This window comes from Austrofundulus limnaeus, unplaced genomic scaffold, assembly GCF_001266775.1.
Source record: "Austrofundulus limnaeus strain Quisiro unplaced genomic scaffold, Austrofundulus_limnaeus-1.0 Scaffold79, whole genome shotgun sequence".
Taxonomy (NCBI): Eukaryota; Metazoa; Chordata; class Actinopteri; order Cyprinodontiformes; family Rivulidae; genus Austrofundulus; species Austrofundulus limnaeus.
Window position 1 is genome coordinate 1,881,135 of NW_013952481.1, and position 1,889 is coordinate 1,883,023.

Genomic DNA, 1,889 nt, shown 5'->3' on the forward strand with positions numbered 1-1,889 from the left:
TTTAAAAACAGATGCAATTTTATGATAATAATTTAAAATATTCATAAGACTTAAATTCAATATTTTGTCCACTCATCTTCTCCTCCAGCTTTCTGGGGCCCCTTAAATGCCCCCTGGTGACCATCCAGAGGGCCGTGGACCCCACTTTGAAAAACACTTGTACATCACAGTTGAACTTGTACCTGCCTTGTTATAATATGTTATGCATGCTTTTTTATATTTTTGTGTAAATAGGTCAGAATAAAAGATTTGTGTCAGTTTAAATGCTGTTTCCCACTGCAGCAATTGTTGCCAAGTACAAAACCTACATTTTTACAAACACAAACAACATAAAATGGAATAAATCATGGGAGGCCTAAGGAATGAAATGCATGCACTTACAATGCGGCTGCTAACATTTAGCTCCTGTTCGGCTCAGTTTCTGTTCCTCATATTCTCCTGGTTTGAGCTACATTTTACTATAATTTGTTTCAATTTTCCCTGAAAGAGAAGAGAAGCTTAAAAAAGTAATTAACAGTTTCTAACTCACTCTTGTCAGCTCCTCTTCTTCCTCCTCGTGTTGCTCAGGAATCTCTTCAGACTCGGGTTCTGGCTCCTCTCCAACCGTCTCCACCACCCCTCCAACCATGTCGGCCATCTGTGCACTCAGCTGCCCGACGATTTCCACCTGGAAACAGATCAGTTACAGACTCAAAAAGCTTTTTTCTCTCCATTCACACTGAACTGGAAACACTTTGGTTCTAATCTCTGATTAGAGACGGCGTCGYTCTTTCATTTCAGCTCCTATAATCCCTGATGACAGAACAGAAAATAAGAAAAAAAGGGGGACACAGAACAGGCAAGTTAAGACTTCTCTCGTCCCAAACCAGACTGTGTTTCCTGTGCAGGRCATCATTGACACTGAGGCAGATGCAACAGGTGCAGATGCTGAATCCAACAGCCTACAAGTCAGAAACTTTCTGTCATGCCACTGYTGCTCCCCAAAATCGATCCAAACCACTTCAAGCTGACATGCAGACCTTTTTGGGAGTGCACCATGCAGATCTTCAGCCTGTCTCCTACCTTCAAGACTCCCCTGGCTGCTCATCATTCACTGCACTACAGCTGTGTGCTAAATTGGCCTGCTGATATAAAAAGTCAGATCAATAAGACAAAAACTGAGTGAATATCAAAGTCAAATGTAATGAAAATCACAAAAAGTTAATCCTGTAAAAAATCTATTGTCTTTTGGTATCTTGGTGAAAAAAAAAAAAGCTTTGCTGAACATAATGAGCATGCTGTTGGTTGGGAGGACTGTCAGTCTGTGATGCGACTGAAGCCAGATTTGTATTCAGWCACAGTGTCTTTGTGCTCTGTCAAATCTGCTCTGTCAGAACTTATTAAACCATCATCTGGTCCAAAAACCTGATCTGATCATTTGCATTCAGCGGACGAGCCCCTACCTGATGGGCCTCAACCTGCGCAGCCCCCCAAAGGTCGGCTAGCCGGGGGTGAGTGGGGGGTCCGAGGCTGTGGATGGTGCTGTTGGGGGTGGCTTGGAGGGAATGGGAGGCACTGTGTATCCTGTGCTCCATGGTCTGGATATGGAGAGAAAAGAAAACGGGAAAAAGCAAAATGCTTGATTTGTGTTTTGATCAGTTCTAAATAACAACTGATCAGTCAGGAAGTAACCTTTTTCAGTTCAGTTTAACTTATTTAAATAAGACCAATGCACACCAAGTCATCAACGACAGGAATATTCATGTTCCTCATCAGTGACGGATCTAGAATTTTTCTGATTAAGGGGCCATCAAGGGGCCACAATATTCATGGAGGGGCCAAGTCTTTGTTCAACATCTTTTCACACAAATCCCCATTGTAAACATTTTACTCTTCAAACACTTGTAATG

The 1,889-nt window shown here is 42.3% G+C and overlaps 1 protein-coding gene across 5 annotated transcripts in view; it reads right to left on the reverse strand.

The window, feature by feature from the left end:
• fam131ba (family with sequence similarity 131 member Ba) overlaps window positions 1-1,889 on the reverse strand; it is a 43,390-nt gene that overhangs the window by 2,477 nt on the left and 39,024 nt on the right. For all 5 annotated transcript variants that reach the window (XM_014011349.1, XM_014011345.1, XM_014011346.1 and 2 more), the window contains 2 exons: window positions 1,443-1,577; window positions 530-667 (listed from right to left, as the gene is read on the reverse strand). In XM_014011349.1, the coding sequence (XP_013866803.1) occupies window positions 530-667; window positions 1,443-1,577 (273 nt within the window). The remainder of the gene's footprint in view (window positions 1-529; window positions 668-1,442; window positions 1,578-1,889) is intronic.